The sequence below is a fragment of the Myiozetetes cayanensis genome, unplaced genomic scaffold (assembly GCF_022539395.1).
Source record: "Myiozetetes cayanensis isolate MyiCay16 unplaced genomic scaffold, myiCay2020 scf7, whole genome shotgun sequence".
Taxonomy (NCBI): domain Eukaryota; kingdom Metazoa; phylum Chordata; class Aves; order Passeriformes; family Tyrannidae; genus Myiozetetes; species Myiozetetes cayanensis.
Window position 1 is genome coordinate 40,992,868 of NW_026087964.1, and position 17,622 is coordinate 41,010,489.

General features: G+C 39.6%; 1 protein-coding gene across 8 annotated transcripts in view; it reads right to left on the bottom strand.

Annotated features, from left to right (window-relative positions):
- The window catches only part of TRIM2 (tripartite motif containing 2), an 88,795-nt gene that overhangs the window by 28,563 nt on the left and 42,610 nt on the right, over positions 1-17,622 (bottom strand). For 5 of the 8 annotated variants that reach the window (XM_050337784.1, XM_050337786.1, XM_050337791.1 and 2 more), the window contains 4 exons: positions 9,621-9,802; positions 7,209-7,446; positions 2,507-2,658; positions 1,694-1,874 (listed from right to left, as the gene is read on the bottom strand). In XM_050337784.1, the coding sequence (XP_050193741.1) occupies positions 1,694-1,874; positions 2,507-2,658; positions 7,209-7,446; positions 9,621-9,754 (705 nt within the window). In that variant the 5' untranslated portion in view covers positions 9,755-9,802. Of the gene's footprint in view, positions 1-1,693; positions 1,875-2,506; positions 2,659-7,208; positions 7,447-9,620; positions 9,803-14,338; positions 15,239-17,622 lie in introns of those variants that run through there. The other 3 variants (XM_050337790.1, XM_050337785.1, XM_050337787.1) reach the window with 3 other exon arrangements.

The following is a 17,622-nucleotide window of genomic DNA, read 5'->3' on the forward strand; positions in this document are numbered from 1 at the left end:
TAATAATTTCCCAGTATGACAAAACCCCATATTCTTGGGATAGGAAACCACAAACTTATGAGAAAGATAACTTGCAGCTATGTTTTAAAACCAATATTTTCTCAAGATAGTTTTCCTTCATTACAAAGATGGAAAATATTAAATCCTAACGTAAATATTATTTCAAATGTACTTTGAGTATTTTACATGAGGCCTCTTTTAGTCCATTGGACAACTGAAACTGTATTGCCAACTTTCTTTTAGTAAAGTACTGATCTTCCATTTTTCATTTTTGAAAAGTATGATCAGAATAATTGAAGATTTGGGTTTGAATTATTTTGTAGGACTACTATTCATTCAAAACTTAAGTCCAATTTCAACTGCTTTTCTTAAATACAAACAGGGGAGATGCCTCTTTTATTGCTCATGTGCAGCTTTGCAAAAACTCAATTCTCTAATGCTCAAAGTAGTTTCTAAACTATTTTAAATCCCTTTCAACAACAATTAGATAATTTAAGATCATATTCTATCTAGTGTAAACTTTGTACACACCCAACATGTATTTGTTTGCTAAGAAAGTACATTTGTGTGATATCTTGGATACATTTACATGAACCTAAGATCTGAGTCCAAATCGTTGATGTTAAAACTTCTCAGCTGCTGCTTAGCTCTGGAGATGACTAAATTCTGTGCCCCAGTGGTTTTGGGCTCCCTCTGTTTCTAAAAGTACACATCTTGTGCACGTGTTAGAATTCCTCTATTTTCACAGGTTTAGCAGTTCAATACCTCCCTAATGATCAAGCCTGTTCCAGATCCAGGAATGCAACATTCCTCTCTGGAGATGGTCAAGTTGCTCAGTAATGGCAGAGAGTGACCAAAGATGCCAATACTATCAGGCACTCTTGAAACTCCAGTTGTTGATGCTATTTTCAAGATTATGTCAAGCGAAGAAATCTTTCTGTCATATAAAACAGACAACTGATGCCCAGGAAGACAAGGACTAAATAATTTCATTTTCCTGATTCAGACTTAATAGTCCTCAACAAAAACCCTACCCACCAGGCGTCTCTTTGTAAAAATACAGGTTTCTGTTTTCCTCCTCTGGAGCTTAGTCTACAATACAGGCAGTAAACCCCAAGATTCAATCATCCAAATAGGAAGTAAAAGCATGAATACAGCTCTGGAATCTATTGCTCTCTGCATTCGCCTCAGAAAGTGAGATGTCCCTCCAATCTTAGTGTGTTCCAACTGGTGACATCTAACATGCAATACGTTATCAAGTATTGGAAAGGAAAACAGTGCTTTGAAGCAAAACAGGAAGCCCTACTCAGTTATTCAGGACAAAGTGTTTGGCCTGTGTCTTCATGGAGAAGTTCAAAAGGTTGCAGCCCAAGAATTGAGACTTCCCTTTGGTGTTCCCTTACTGTCATTTGCATATCAGCATGTTGGCTTTAAAAAGTAGGTGCCTGTTCAGTGTGTTGGCCATTTTAGATCCTCCTCACATACCATTCCCAAAGGGCTCTCTGCCCAGGCAGGGTCTGTATTCCATTTGTAAGGCTGAGCACCAACAAGCGAGGCTCTTCAGCAACTGATTTCCCGAAAAAGTTATTCTCTGGATCTCAGACACAATTTGTCAAAGTGGCGTCCTGCATCATTTGTAAAAACTGGATGATTAAATTAACAGCTTTTCATTGAAAGAAAACATGCATCTTACTTTGTGTTTAAGGCCATAATTCACTTCCAGTTCCATGAGCAGCACGCTCTTTCGCACATTTAAAGTCTTCTGGAGTTCATCAAAAGTGGAATGAATGTCATCTACAATGCTAGCCTTTTGGTTGGTTAACTGGTGTATGATTTCAGATATAAAATGAAGTGCTGAGTCGATCTCTGGAAGCCTGAGGGAGGAATTAAATTACAAAGATTGCTGTTTCAAAAGTCATTAAACATTGGCCCTTGCCCTGGTATCTTTTGATGAAACTCTCTAATCAGCAGGCAGTCTTTAAACTCAGTCATTTTCCAGAAGTAAGTTCATTTCTTTTATAACCACATAGTGGGTCTGGTCTCATAAAACAAGGCTAAGCCACAGCCCTCCCTTATGCAAATCCATTAGACTTTAGGCATTACCAGCAATGAGGTCTTGGATCCTCCATCCTTTACGCTATATGATATCCACTCCAGAAGATATAACCAGATCTACCTCACTTTTTCATGGGTTTTTTTAGCCTTTTTGGTACCATAGTGTTTGTACTAGTCTTTTTAGCACCCCGTATTATTTGCTTAGCTGTCATTAAATTCATGACTGGATAGTAGTTTTCGCCTTAACATTTTATGCCCTTTCTTTGGAGGACACTTGCATTTCTAATGGCTTCTGTTTTGTAAAAGACACATAGGAATCTTTTACTCTTTTCTCTAACATCACACTCACTAGCCTCACTATGGCACCAGCACACAAAAACATCTACCCAAGTTAACACAGGAAGCCAGCGATAGAACTGAAAATGGAAAATAATCAGTGGAGTCTCCCTACCTTTTGTTGACAGCATCCAACTGGACTTGGAGGGAAGCCTTGTGTTGCTCCACCACATCCTTGAGTGGTACCGTGGGATGCTCTGCGTGTTCTCCCTCTGTGCACTCCCGGCACATAGCTGTCTCACAGGACTGGCAGTAAAACTCCATCACCTGGAAAAGTGTACGATTCTACATTCAAACGTGGCAGCAGTAACACAGTCCAAAGCACATCTTACTGGGTCTTGGACTCATGTTATTATCCAACCTCTGAGACAAAGCTTCTCTTTTTCTAGACACCAATAATTAAATGCCTAAAAGATGGTTGTTGTTCTTACATATATCAAAATGCTGGGTTAAATGCATTTTATTCTATCAGAACAGCAGCCTGTGAACAATGCTGGACTTCAGTGCTGGTCCTAACATCATCTTTACACTGTATAATAATAAGTCTTGGTGTCTGTCTTAAGTACTCTGTGAAACTACTCAAAAAACTAGGGCATTCAAGTACCCTTACTAACTTGATCCTTAGTCTTCCCTGAGGTTCTGCCAAAGAAAGTGTAAACTTAGGCTATTTTTTGTAACAGAACCACTGGTGGAACATAAACTTGATGGGGCTCACCAAACAGCATGTTTATTTGCTAGAGGAAAGCACCCTACAGGAACCAACCTGCTGCAGGGGAAAATCTCCATATCCCTTACTAATCCCTTAAAACCATCAAAACCTCATATCTCAGATTATAATAGGAATGCTGATCTACACTTGAAAGAGGAGGACATCGTTTCAACCTCTCAAGTTCTCAGTAAGATGCTGTCTAGAGATAAAAATAGATCTTTACATGTAATAGATACCCCAAATTCTGAATATATTCATGAAGGGAAAGAGAGAATCATAAGTTAGACAAAATAATGCACATATATGCAAATACAGCATTAGGCTTCCTTTTACAGCCAGGAAGTCCTTGGGCACAAAGCATTTTAGGCTTATTAAAAGGATATAAAGAGGCTCATAGTACATGCTTCAAAGCAAGACCTTGGCAGCTCTTTTGCATTCAGAACACAGCATCAGAATCTTGAATAAATTCAGCTGATGCTCTTCTGGCTCTCAGACATCTCACACAAGAGGGTTGTGCTGGAGATGTTGTTTGACAGTGAGATGGTTGTGTAGAATCAGCTGTTTGCAGGTGAGCAGAGGAAACTGTAACAGTACCATGCAAAGTAGCTGGCTGCTCCAAGGCATCTTGAGAATTAAGGAGGGGGAAGCAAGAACCATGATTTGCACATGGCTATTAGCATTAATAGGGATTTGCCTCTGATAAGCTCCTTTTGGTCTTATTCCCATTCTTCCCTCTTATCTCAATTCCCAAGATATGGGATGCAATGAGGGTTTAGTCAATTTGTTGGCCATTTGTGTAAGCCCCTTCAGAGAAAAGTTAAAAGTTGCTCCAAATAACTTGGGTAACATCAAATATATCAGCAAGGAGAAAAAGAAAAAGTAGACCTTTTAAACAATTACAATCCTCATCAACACTACTCCAGTCACTGTGAATTTAGCAGTTCCATGGTAATAGATCCCCCGAGGCCTGATAGTTACTTTGGTAGGCACTATGATGTGATGCGTTCTTACAGTCCATAGAGGAAGTTAGTTAAGCAGAGTTTAGGATTTAAATTCATTTCAAAGGCTTCAAAAACTTGCAGCCAGAAACAAGCAAAAAGAAGAATATTTTATTAGGAAACTCTGAAGTCTTTTTATACAGCAAAAAAAATTTCATTTATTTTGAATGAGTGTCCAATTGTGTTTATCTTTCTGCCTCCTCATAATTTAATGCTTAGGCTCAGGATATTTTAACAAGCCCTTTATTTATTCAATATTTTTATCTTTGGATACAGTGATTAGAATCATTTAATATTTCCGTTTCTTACACCCCATAATAAACATCATTATATTTGCAGCCACATATAAGACGAAGAAAGCATTTCATTAGCATATTGAAGTTTATCCTAAACAACTTTCTTCCTCTTTATTCATGCACCAGAGAAACACATATGGTAATACAGTAAACCCAATGGTAATAGCAAGGAGACCACAAAGACCTAATGTGTATGTCTGCACAGAAATAGTTGTCACATTCAAAATGTTTTGAGACAGTTATCATTTCCCACTAAAATTTTTTCATTGTGCCACAGCTGAAGGAGAAGCAAAACCTAATATTAATACAATTCAGGCTTCAAGTGTCTAGATAAGCTCATTTGTTAAGATTTTTTCTAGCATTTCTTAATCTGGTAAGACTAATGTCTAACTACAGACAGACATGTATTGCTGGCTTTTCATCTCTCCCCTCCATGCCCAACATGGGCATCACAATTTCTGACATTCCCAGAAAGCTTTTCATTGTAACAGGTTTGCTTTACAAAATATCTCAGAAAATTACATTTGCCTGAACCTCTCCTTTCCAAATTGAAGAGATCCCTTGGGCAGGATATACTAGGGAATCCAACACCAGCTTCAGGTGTATTTCCACTGAATTTAATGAGAACATTCCCATCAGCTGTAAAGACATGTGACATAATACCCACTGGTTCTGAAATCCCATCCACTAAATCCCACCACAAACCAGACCAGCATATTTCAGCACAATGATGTAACTGGGGACCAATGAGGATCTTCACTACAGCAATTAAACTGAATTTACAGAAACTTCCAAATTTGCATAATCAAGGATGCAAGTACTTCTGAATTAGATTACACGAAGCCAAGACATGCTAATTCCAGCCCTTCAAAGTTCAGGTCTTGAGGAAAAGGTTCTCACCAACCACAAGCCCCTCTTCTCTAAAATCACATTGCTCACCCTCTGCTTTCTATTTGTTTGAATTAAAAGAACAGCCTAGAGAAAAAGGCTTGGTGCTGTGATCACTTCCCTGAGGAACCTGTTCCAGTGCCCAGCTACCCTCTGGATGAAGAAGCATTTCCTAACAGCTAACCTACTTGCCATGCAGTGCCCTCACATTCTGTACCTATGAGGCCAGCAAAATCCCAGTTCCTCAGTAAGGCCTAAGGTGCCCAGCACCTTGACCTGTGCACCCTGCCCTTCAGCCAGACCCACCTGGCCAGCCTCAAGCAGCTCTCCCCAAAACTTACCCCAGCTCCTCTCATCACAAGAACTAATGTATGCATTGTAGCTTTTCATTTCCAACTTCCACAAAACTTTAAATTGGAGTAATCCTCAGCCTATCCCCAGCTCCTATCTCTCAGATACTTACTGAAGCGAGAAGATATTCCCATCACACACTATTAGCATCCTAAAAGGCATGCTGTGTTTCAAGACAAGCCTAGTCAGTTTGGTTTAGAGGACTTGCAAATCCCCCTTTCCCTAGAAAGGAGTTCTCAGATAGGTATAAGTTGGCATATTTTTAATTGTAGGCAAACCATTTCTTTCTAAGCGCACCTGAAGAATAATCAGCTGATAATTTAAAATGCAAAACAAGTAATACCTTCATTTTGATTTTTTCTTCTGCATTTCACAATCAGATGGCTCCTATCACAGTGGCTATGTCAGAAAAGAACTATGATTCACTTTAAAGAGAGGAAACAGAATGCAAATAAAACCTAGGAACTTATTAATCAGTAACCACTACACAAACATAGGTATAGTACACATTAAAAAAGTTACACCAGTTATTCATTAACCAGAGTGTACAGCAAATCAGCTCTACGAGTCCACCTGATTCCCACAGGTCAGCAAAGGAGAGGAAACCGAGCTATTCCACTGTTACAGTAATCATTACCCATCAGCTGAATTGTTCCTATACAACTGATATACCTACACTGAGTATCAAATAGAACAGTCCCCAGAAGGTTGTCTTAAACTACTGGTACATATTTCTTGGCTTGCACAGAAGCGCAGCAGTCAGTATGCAACACAGCGTTGCTGAGCTTTGTAATGTGGTTTACTTATATGTTTGCATAAGCCTGGCTACAAATCAGGAGCTCATATGCCTATCATGAAGTCACACAGGTTAACACTGAAAGTTGTGAAGTAAGCAGAGTTAGAGCTGTTCTTGCATCAATCTGTGAAAACTTACTCAGTTGGGGGTACTCGCCAGTGAATTCACCGATATGATTTGAGGATGTATGTGGGGACATGCTTGGTTAAAAGAGTAGGTGGAGGTAAAAAAAGGTAGTCTCAAAAGACTAATATGTGAGATGCACAAAACACTGCAGATAAATAAAAGCTCTCTGTTACTAGCCTGTGCTGACCCAAAGCGCCCTAAGCTAGAGATCACTTTTATTTAGCTCCCTGTTAATATGTTCACATACCTTTTGGTACTGCCTAAGTGAGTTAAGCTTATAAGTTCTCTGTCACATATTGTCAAACACACAGGTCCCCAGAGCAATATCTGACGCTACAAGCAAGAGATCTAGGGAAACCCAACCTAAAGAGGTAAAGCCACACGGTTCAGTCCTTGCAGGACAACATTTTTGACCAAATGTGCTAAAAGACAGAATCATCCCAGATGATTGGTAGGATGAAATAATATCCTGATTACTTTAAGATGCTCCACTAAGAGCATTTGTGTTAATTTGAAAAATCACATGTCTTTTGTTCACATACCATAAAATCAAAGAATTATTGTGATTCCACTTCCCCTGCTATCTTTTTAGAACAAAACATCCATGAAACCCAGGCAAATCAGCACATATCACAGGAGATCATCTCACTTACATTTCCGTCATGATTGGGGCAGGAGAGTGGTTTGCCTGCAGCAACAGCAGTGACAGTCTCCAGGATGGAGGACTCCTCAATGCTGTTGTCCGGCGTTCGTTGCAGGACATCCATCAGGTTGGTAATAAAGAAGTTGTTCTGGAGTGCAGAAACCCCTTTCTCTGGCAGAATGGAGGTCTGGCGGCACACGGGGCAAGAAAGGGTTAGGCTATGGGCTGGAATGTAATTCTGTAAACACCTGTGGGGAAGGGAGGTGGAAGGGGAGAGGAAAAAAAAGTGTCATCAGAGAGGAAAAAACTCACTTTTTTCAGTTAAAGAACTAGTTTGAAATAGTGTTATCCCTAATTATAAAGGGAAAGGTACATCAACAGGCTTCAGAAGTAAAAGTGGTTATGGGGAATATTTTTTTTCCTTTAAACCTTTTTTCCTCTGCCACATGAAAAAAAGTTCAATAAGCTGATACCATTCCAAGAGTTATAAGCCTTTTTTAGAGATTTTTGTGCAGTTGATTCATGCTTCCAGACATCTATGGCGTCTTGCTCATAGGACAGTAAAACTTATAAACTGTCAGATACAGTCTGAAGAAGACTGACTGATGAAGACATGAAGTTGCATCAAGTATTTGAGCCTGTGTCTTTAACTGAGTAACCAGTGTTTGACCCTTGTCTTTTCAACAGAATCTCCTTTATTAACTTGTACTTGTGGGTTTAGTATTTCAGAGGTAAAACATGGTCCCAATGAAACCAAGGGACATTTTTTTCATTTATTTCAATTAGGAAAGTTATTTGGCAGCTAGCCAGAACCAACAGAGCTTTCTTCACTACATAGGAAGTACATCCTAGGTTATCGCTGTTTATGTTAAGAGGAGTTTTGGAGGAGACTTTTGTTTGTGTTCGATTTAGGGGAGGCGGGGCTGGTGTTGGGATTTTTTTTTGAAAAAATAAATTTCACAGAATATAAATCTGGCACGAAAGTTTCATGATCGACAATATGCGTCAGATTGGCCCAGGTGACATTTAATACTACTTTGGGCCTTGAAAATGAACTTAACACCTGCTGGGCATGCAACATATAGTTGCAATATACTCTATTCAGTGCAGTCCTATAAGCAGAGGAAGCTTTGCGGAATGCAGTTCTTCAGGGAAGGAGTGCTACACAAGATTTCTCATCAGATGCCAACTGAGAAAGTGTGACCTCACACAGCTCCACAGCTCTTAGCCATTTCTAAGGGCTTCAGTTGCACCACTCTTCATCTTCCCTTGGCAGCTCTCCTCCTGACCCCCTAGTAAGGGCTCTCTGAAAGGAGAGCTTAGGCTTTGCACACCAGCAGTACACTGGAAGAGTTCTTCCAGCGCCTCTCTCCATAACCAGATCAACATAAGAGGATTACGGTGAAAACCAGAAGCTGACCTTAGGTTTCACACATTAACTGAAGTCATGAAACTTAACACATGATGTTAAGTTTGAGTGAAAATCTTGCCTCCACTGACTTCAGCAAGAGTTTCACTGCTGCCTTCTGTAATGCCAAGATGTCCTACTCTTCTACAGACCACTTCATCTGACACACTCAGATATCCACAATTTTTCTTGCACCCTGAGCAAAGTTAGATATTTACACCACAATTCTAACTAAGAGGTGGGAATCTCCTAAATCAAATAACTGTTCACACCACATATCATTTATTAAAATTCTCCTGCCATTCAATATGTAATCCAAAGAGCTGAATCCTATAATCAGATAAAGAATTCTAACCACTAATTCTTCAGATAACTTTTCTGCAGTTGCTGTATTTTCCCCACCATTTGATGGATAATACAACATTGAAGTATCGTTATGCATATTCAGTTCATTCAGCTGAACACAGTAAAAGGCAGGTTGCTGTTTTATCACATCACTTTTCATAGAGTTTTTCCACTTCAGTCAACCAAGCTGCAGAATAATGAAGACATTTAATCACAGGTTATTAATAATGTATATATCATGTCTAAGGCTTGGACATTAAAGGATGGGATAATTATTTCTCGGCTTAGTAAATCAACAAAGAACGTTCTTTATTGTTTCCAATTATAAGCTAATCGGGATAAATATGAGACCATTAACTTGAGGTCCGAATTCTGGCTGTCATCACCTTTCACATTGTTGTAACTGTATTCATTAGTTTAATTGGATTTACTTTTTGTTTACTCTTGCATAAAAGGAATGTATTCCAAATATTTCACTGCTGTCTCTTCTTCCTGTCTGTCGCAAATTTCTTTTTCTACAGCCCTGCCTCTCCAGCCTTTCCAGACTTTATCATGCCTTAACATGTGCTTTACAAGTAAAGAGAAAAGCCTCCATCCACTAAAGCATGCCTTGTTCCATGCTTGCTGCACAACACAAATGCCAAGTTACCACATGAGGAAAGGACTTACCTCTCACAGAAAGTATGCAGGCAGGGAAGTACTTTGGGGTTCTTGTAGCGGTCCAGGCATATGCTGCAAATCAGAAACTGCTTGTCAATCTGACGGACCACAGGACTTGGGATGTTGGAGCCTTCACTGGCCATCCTAGACCACTGACATATGGGTCCTGTTCCCTTCTACCCTGCACACTGCTGGATTGGGGTGGGGAAAAGAAGAGAAGAAGAAAAATGGCTTATAAACTCCATGAAATAAAAAAAAAATCAATTACCGATTCACTTATGTTTCATCCTTATGCAGGAATTTGTATTTCTGTATAAAACCAAAACAGTGAAGAATTAAACTAAAATGGATTATCGCTGATGAGAGCTTGGGAAACAGTCTGCCAAGTCTACACCACCTCTGTGTGAGAAGACATAGTGAAAGGCATGCTGCCTCCGGACTCAAACAGTTACGGGGATGTCTGGTTTTAAAGAAATCCCACGATAAAAACGTTCTTGCACCAGTAGGTTCAGTCAGTGCTAACAAACATCGGATTTCTTACATCTACAGTATTGCTGGGAAAATGCTGAAACTGGAGCTGCACCAGCCAGTCAAATGGCTGCATCACAGCTTGAAAATGGTTCATCTAACATTTTTTTTCACTTATCAGTGCTGGTATTGCTAAAAATGTGATAGATTTGGACTCCTAGAAGCCCCCAAGAAGGAAGCTCCAGAACCAGCCAGCCCCTGGAAAGGGAATGCTCAAATTCTGCATCAGCAACAAGGGGGAGAGAGGTGAAATTAAAATCTTCACAATAAAAGAAACAAGGCAAAGAAGAGGCAACTGATAGCTAGTAAGAATAATCAAAGTTAGGGTGAACGACACATGAAGCACATCCAAATTATAAATGCAAAAAAAATGGCATTATAGGCAGAAGCTGTAGTAAGAATCATGTTTCTAGGACTAAAGATTCTTCATAGCCTGGCATAAAAAGCATGAAATAAAAGGGTAAGGAAAAAGTCTACTGACTGACAGAATTAAGACTGCAGAATAAAGGGACGCCAACAGGCTTGGAACACCTCCTGTCCTGGCACAAGGCACTGGAGAGAAAAACTTAATTTCTTTTCAGCTGAAGATACAGATTATAGCCAACAGATTTAATACATGGAAAGAGAAGATAGGAGGAAAAGGAAGGAAACAGCCTCAGAGAACCGTCTGCTGAAACAGTTTAGGAAAACCTGGCATGCAGAGGCCCTGGCAGGCGTGGCCCAGCTAGAACTCCTCTCCATCAGCGTTTCCAGCGCGCTGGAGTGCTGGGAGGCACAGGCTCGCTCCCCGAGGAGCTGATCACAGCGACTCTGTCGCAGCACCGAGTTCTGACAGTCCTCCCGCACCCACAGCTGACAGGGGCTGCTCTTCTCCATGTGCAGCAAGCCCAGCTGGGCTTCTTCACTTCAGGTACACTCCTGAGGGTCTGACTTCTTCCCTAAACAATTTCTACCATTTTTAGGCACCCATTTCAGGCAATTTGAGATCTGGCTTGAGGGCAGTTTGGGCTTTCCAAGGCAGAAATAACAAGCCCCTCTGCCTCCGTGCTGATCATGCTCATTCAAAGGTCACTCAATTCCACAATGATTTGCATGACCTGTGTAGCATTTTGTCATCAGTTTTACATCAGATCTTCTTCCTGCGCTTGAATGCATGGCACACAGTAATCTGTCAGAGCTGAAGCCATGCAGTTCTTCCTAAGCTGTGTGGTTTAGCCATACTGGTATGGTTTACTTACTTCATTGAGCAAATAGCTATTTCTAGCATAATAACAGTGATTATCGATCATGCTATAGTGATTTTCCTGATAACAGGTTCCTGGGTCATTGCTTCTATGCTAGCAAATACAGCAGCATAAAGTTATTCACAACCCAACAGTGGTAACTGACATTTAATTCAATGGAAAACACTTATGGCAGGTCCTTTTGTTTCCTTTTTTTCCCAAGAAAAGGGAAACTACAATAGTAAAAATTGTTTTAATATTCACAAAATATGAGTTCATGACTCAAAAATGCATGTTTTCAGGATTGATAATATTTTCATGTCTTTTTAAATAATTTTTTATCTTTTTTTTTAAATTTCTTTCCCCACAGTAAGATAAAATGTGAGTATTACATAAACCCAAATTAATTTTTCCTATTTAAATGCCATAAATCACACACAATAAACCTTAGGAGATCAATTAGGAAACCATGTTACAAGCTTGAGTTAAAGATGGCTTTACAAGGCGTGGAACCCAAATATATAGCTTTTACAAAACGGAGTAGAAAGAGCAGACAATCAAATACACATTAACATATTCATACACTTGGCAGTGTAACATGCAGAACATCAGTGATGTGCTTCAAAAGAAAATTCATTTCACCACTGACACAGCTGTGTTTGCCTCCCACTTTCCCTCCCCAAATGTTAGGGGCAGCGACCGAAACAAAACAGGGAAGATAATCAGAACCAGAACGACTTCTTATCAAAAGCACGATTTCCAAATTGGACATGCAAATGGTTTAATTTTTTTGTTATAGACTGAACACAGGCTACTGGGAAAAAAACTGTACTTAAGATATGAAAGAACAGGTCTCCAGTGAATACTGCCTGTCATTTAACAGAAGAAAGTTCTTTGGCAACCAGGTATTTTTGCTTATCAAGTAGAGCTATACCAGCAAATAGGGCTTACACAAGAAAAATTTCTGCTGCCTGAAAAAATTAATATTGACTTAATCTGATCTTCATCTTAGTTTTTTACATTTCCCCAATCTCACTGCAAGATCAAGTAATTCTTAGCTCATGCCAGCCACGTTATTTTTCAAATGTTCGTGCTTTAAGCTTTGTCAATGAAAGAAACCATTAAAGACTCAGAATTAAAGTGCTTTTAGTATTCTGTGTTTTGTCTGAAATGCAGGAGGCCATGATTGTCATTTATTCACTGTGCTCACATAAATCAGGTTTAAAACATGCACTTGGAGAAAGAATTTCATCAGTACATTAGTGGCTGTTGCCACTACCTGATACAACTTCTTACTCAAATGGTTCATTTAAAAAAATTTTTGAGTATGGGATTTGCAGGATTCTGCAGCTTCTCTGAGCCAACTCCGCCTTTGATGCAATTTTGATGATGCAGTTATGAGAAGGATGATTTTGTGTATTTACTCAATGAAAGCAACTATACAATCAGACTATTTGAGGAAAAGCTGGACATTTTGGACAATGCCTCTGAATTTCACCACAGTATTTTTTCTGATTTACTGCTGTGCTTGCAGCAGTTCCTCAAAACAGCAGCCTAAGTTTCAGATGTATTAGGAGTGGGAGATTTTGCAAAGCAACACTAGTTTTACAAGAAAAATGTTCTTTTTTCTAGTAGCATCTTCTGAGCTGAGAAACTGCTGCTTTTCAGGAGTTCATTATGTCTCACAATCTAATAAAGAGTAGCTGAAGCACGAGCTTTGAAAACAAGTGTATGAATTCTCAATATAGTTACACTTCATAATTTAAACATGCAAAGCCAAAGGTTTATAAAACGTTGCACCAAAAAAGATATAACCATTTATCTACAAGACACACACACTCAAAACCCAGTTCAGGTTTGCTAAATCAAGTGCAGGAAATGTAGCCCTTTGTCATTCCTACGAGGTTCAAGGATTGCTATCTTCCCAGCCATCCCGAAAACAACATTGTTCTTTTTCCTTCTGCTTGGAGATATGACTATCAGTTTTCATTCAAAACACACTATACAGCAAAGAAAGGAGAACACAATGGCTCTCTAGGCAAGTGCAAATCCTTGCCCCGCTATGCATGCACGCTTTCAGGGTGCGGCCCCACCCATATGAAAGGAACTTCCTCTAGCATTAGAAAAGGGTGAAAAGGAAAAAACACAAATAACAGTTCCAGAATAGTTGTTTCAGGTAGGTAGAAACCCATAATAATGAAAGTGCACCCTTTCTACAGGTATCTTCAAATGAGCTCTGGAATTCATGAACAGTTATCAAATCCTGTATTAGTTTCCATGGGCTGGCCAACAAAAAGACAGTGGGGAAACTTATAACTGTTCAGTTCTCAGGATTTTATTCCTGAAAGAGTAGAATTCTGTGTTGCTGATAACGCTGCTATCACTGAAATCCACCCAGCCAGAGCTGCAACAAGCCTGAAAGTACAGCCTGAGGAGAACAAATTGCTTGCAGCTTGTTCATCCTCTTCTTATCAATGGTGTTCACAACCCAGAGGGTCTATTCATGTATTATGAATGAATAGGTTTCCAATAGCAACGTTTCCAAAGGAACAGTTAGGCCTCGAGCGCTGTAAGAAAGGGTGGGGAACCTCAATAATGTTGCTTCAAGGTCTGGGGGAGCTGGGGCTTTAAAGTCCTTAAAACAGATAGATCACCTGTCCCCAGTCTGCAGGAATAAACAGATTCAAGCCATTTCTAGCAGCAGCCCCAAAATTAGCCAATACAGAACACACTGAGCAAATTAATAATCATAACCACCAAACAGTCCACTTGTGCAAAAGGCTTGATAAGCTCAATTTGCATTCCTCTCTCTCCCACTCTTGCAATCAGCTTAGTGCCTTGCTTAAAACACAGCAACCCTCTTCATTCTTACAGCATGCAGAAGCACAGTGAACGATCAGGGGCCAAAACAGAAGGAACAACCCAGCAGCAGCCACCAGGAATAACACTGAGCAAACTTGAGCATTTCAGACCTACCCATCTTTGTAGAAAAATAGCTTTATCAGTGCAGTGCTGAGGATAAAATCCTTGCAGGGACGGAGCTGCAGTTCCGCAGTAATCCAAACGAACAAACCATCATCTGTTAATATTTCAAGCCTCACGCGTAAAACTGTTTAAGAATCCCTATCACAGCATAGTCATTATTAGATGCACAACAGATTTTGTGCTCTAAGGAATGACGCTCCATTCCACGAGGAGGACAGGTGGAAAGAAAAATGGAAGAATAAGAGGAGGCCCAGTGAAGTCGTCATGAATTTTTTTTCCCCCCTGGGTCATTTACAAGTGGGAGACCCCTTCAGGATTCAAACCAATCAATCTTTATTTAGCACATCTTTTTCTCACTCAGCCTGTGTAGAAAGACTGCAGCAAATGGTGCAAGGGATTGTGGGATGGGGATGCAGCAGAGAGCTGCAACCAGATTCGCTGGGTTATTTTTTTTTCCTCCCTACTCAGCAATCAGCTGTTCCGAGACTCCGCGCAGGGCCATTGAATTTGGTCACCAGAATGTTATTACAGGATTAGCAGGCGGAGACAGCTACCACTGTGCATCTGGCATGTCAATGCAGCTAAGAAATACATATGCAAATATTACTCACAAATCGGAAAAAGGATTTAACTCCGAAGGGGAGAGTAAATATTACGTAACATCCACTACCAGGAGAGCTGTCAGAGATGAAACGAAAGCACTTTCGTTTATAAAGAAGATAACGCTTAATACTTAATTATTCCACCCTGATTTTTCCAGATTCAGAGTATTTCTTGGAACGTAATTCTTCCCTGCTCCAACTTTCAGCAGCAACAAAAGACCCCACAAACGCTCTTTGTCTCCCCAGATGTTTAAAGCAGAAGCAAAGAGCCTCTTCAGAAAGCTGTGCTACTGACACACAAACCAGCAGCAGCTTCTTCTACTAGAGAGACACGTATTTGACCTGACTCAGACTCGAGTCAAATATTCAAGTCAGTAATTAGTAAACTCATATTCAAGGAATGTAAGAAACAAAGCTAACAAACTGTTCAACCTTTCTACAAACATTAATGCAAAAGTGTATTCTCACAGTCAATATATTTGCTTGTTTAAATTTTTCTTAAAATCACAGATCAACTCCGATTTTACTAGGCTGTTACCAAGGGAATCAAAAAGAAATTGGGTCCCTGCTATTTTTCAGCTATGCAGAGAAGGTTTTAAAAAAGCTGCTTGTGAATACGCAGACACTGCTGAAGTAAAGCAACATAGAATTAGCTTTGTCTTCCAGTATAACAGCTGGTGGGTTTTGCAGACAAGGTAGTATTTGCATCTCTAAATACAGTGTATCTTTTCTTTTGAAAAAAACAAATTATATGCAAGTATTTCAGCTAACTGAGGCTAACAAAGCTTCCCACAAATAAAAGGACACAAAGCTCCATTTGCATCAAGAAGAAAACATGTGCGGTTTAAATGCTGTCTGTGCTACCCTGACTTAATTAGGGCACATATAGTTATTTAAGAAGTTAAAAATGTTGCCCTAAGATCTTTAAGCACAGTTTCCAGAATATAATATTTATTCCATTCTTGAATATATGAGGTAAATAGTATTGATAATAATTGGGCATGACTGAAATGTAATTTAAATTCCTGTTAAAAATACAAATTCTGCATACGTTCTTTAGTTTCCACTTGGTGATCATTTAGCCAGATTGGTTTTATGCATCAGACAGATCCAGCCTGGTTTCCCTGGACAATGCCCACAGGGTGAAAGCATGTTGTAATCCAGTTTATAACCTGAAATGAAACATCAGGCAGCGTGTGTGCATGTGTTAAGGATTTGGGGTAATTGTGTCAAAATACTGCTCCTCTGATTCCCTTAACGTGCTGAACTCGCTCAAAGAGAGAGAACAAGGTATGTTTCACTTTAGCTCCAACATGCAGGAGCAGCAAGCACCTTGCACAGCAGGATTCACAGTTTAGAAAAGGCCAGAGATTTCAGACGTGTTTTTAGACAGGTGTTTTTTAATGTTTGGTTGGAGTTTGTTTTCTTTTTAAACTGTCCAGATAATCCCTATTGCAATGAGCAAGCAACATATTTCACTCCCACAACAAGAAGATCCAAGAACTGGTTTTTTTCCACCACTGGAACAAAGACACACTTAAAAACCAAGAGAGAAAATTCAGGAGTGGCATCCCCAGAACCAAAGTGGAAGACTCTACAACAAAAGCGTGCAGACATCACTTAGCTGCTTGCTTTCCCTGGCTTGTTTCACACATCAAATTTATGTACACTAACCCAAAAGGACAAGTATTATTCAAATTACTTTTTCCATTTATGGTCAGTAGTAAGGACTACATAGGTCTCAAAACAAAACTGATCCCGTAACATACCTCATGGTCAAAGGAGACTGCAGGAGTCACAGCTGCAGCCACTCTCACAGGGATCTACAGTTCCAAATGTGAGATTGCTTCAAAGTCCTGTTCTCTTATAATTAACTCTGAGAAGTTGCCTGCTGACAATGAGCTGATACTCCACAAATAATCCTGCTTCTTCAACAAAACAAAAACGTGCTACTGTGACAAGGAAAATGAGACAAAATGCATAACAGTTCCCCTGAGATTTTGCTTGTTACATGTTGATACACACAGGTTTCTGCTCCCTAGTGAAGAGGAAATGGATTCAAAGCTCAGTGAATGATCTTGCACTTTACCCCCATAGCTGTTACAACCAGACTCTTTCAAATAGGTTTATTGTATGTGTATGTCTTTTGTGCTGTGAGATGGGAGTGGGGGTGGTCATGAGGTACTTAGTTTTGTTAGTTGGGTTTTTTTGGTTTTGTTTTTATTAAAAAAAAACAAACAGAAAACCAAACCAAACAAACAAACAAAAACCAGGCTACTTTCCCTCATAAATTTGCTGCATTCATTGTTGCTGCTGACTTATCTGTGTCACTGCTGACTAGTGAAGTAAGTTCTGGAGAAGATAATACATAGTACATGCCATTTTCATAGTGCCATGAAAGAGTGATCTAGCTCTTGTTGTCATCCCCTGTAAATGTCCAAGTTTTTGAACAATTTATTCTTTTCCTTGCTCAAAACACAAACTGATTCATATTCTTAGGGAGGCCATATATAGTAAGCTACCAAAAAACCTCAGAGATTAATTTACAGTTCATTAGGTAGATATTGATATGACCTTCCCTAATATTAATAAGTCATCCAATCACTCCAAGTTGAGATTAATGGTCTGCACTGAAGCCTGTACTACAGAGTGACTGAAGGGAGAGTAATCTAA